The 970-nt window shown below is 53.5% G+C and overlaps 1 protein-coding gene across 1 annotated transcript in view; it reads left to right on the top strand.

The window, feature by feature from the left end:
* Nucleotides 1-300, top strand: part of PRSS35 (protease, serine 35) — a 1,258-nt gene extending 958 nt beyond the window's left edge. Inside the window, exon 2 of the mRNA XM_012812395.1 lies at nucleotides 6-300. Within this exon, the coding sequence (XP_012667849.1) occupies nucleotides 6-300 (295 nt within the window). The remainder of the gene's footprint in view (nucleotides 1-5) is intronic.
* Nucleotides 301-970: the final 670 nt, after the last annotated feature.

Raw genomic sequence — 970 nt, 5'->3', positions numbered from 1 at the left:
GACAGGGACGGCCAGCTCGTCTACCGGTTCTGCAGCGTGTCCGACGCGGCCGGCGACCTCCTCTACCAATACTGCGACGCCGAGGCGGGCTCGGCGGGCGCCGGCGTCTACCTGCGCCTGCGCGACCCGGACGGGAAGACCTGGCGGCGCAAAGTCATCGCCGTGTACTCGGGCCACCAGCAGGTGCGCGTGCGCGGCGTCCCCCGGGACTACAACGTGGCGGTGCGCATCACCCCCGTCAAGTTCGCGCAGATCTGCCGCTGGGTGCACGGGGACGACGCCCGCTGCGCCTACGGCTGACCCCGCAGACCGAGGGCCCGGTCGGGGCCGCAGGACGCGCAGGGGACAGCGGATCTGGTGCCGCGCTGCGGCTTCATAGGACAAGCCTCACCCTGAACCCTGCCCGTAGCATTCAACATTTTTACAAATGTATTGTTTCCAAAATTAGAAGATTTTCGTATGTTTAAAAATGTGTAGGTGCCAATACTGAACGTAGGTGGCACTTTGGTGCCCAGGATGTGCTCTTCCTTACACGGTGGTGGGTGTCAGGAATGGGGAAAGATTCGTTTCCTTTCTTTCTGTCTTCTTAAAAATTAGACACTTTAAAACTTCCACCCGGTGCTAGAAATGGACGTATTCTCAGGGCCCGACTCTAAGAAGACTCTACGGGGATGCCAGTCGTATTAAATGTGAAGACAGGTCAGAATCAGGACCGAGGCGGCGGCTCAGCCCAGGTCGTCCACTCCGAGATGGTGCCGGTCGCCTCGTGCCCCCTGTGTTTATGTCTTCGGGGTCTGAGAAATCTAGTGGTTTTTATTATTTTTTTTTAATTTTGAAAAATAAAAAAGCAGAAGAAACAGCAAGCTTTATAAACAAAACCATTAACTATCTTACCGCTTTAAAGAATAGCAATATGCGGTGTGTATTATTTTAAAATAGGAAAAATACTTTATTCTATGAAATAAACCTA

Source organism: Otolemur garnettii, unplaced genomic scaffold (genome assembly GCF_000181295.1).
Source record: "Otolemur garnettii isolate 467f Iridium unplaced genomic scaffold, OtoGar3 scaffold00205, whole genome shotgun sequence".
NCBI classification, from domain to species: domain Eukaryota; kingdom Metazoa; phylum Chordata; class Mammalia; order Primates; family Galagidae; genus Otolemur; species Otolemur garnettii.
Note: the sequence above shows the minus strand (reverse complement) of the source record. Positions and strands in the feature narration are given on the sequence as shown.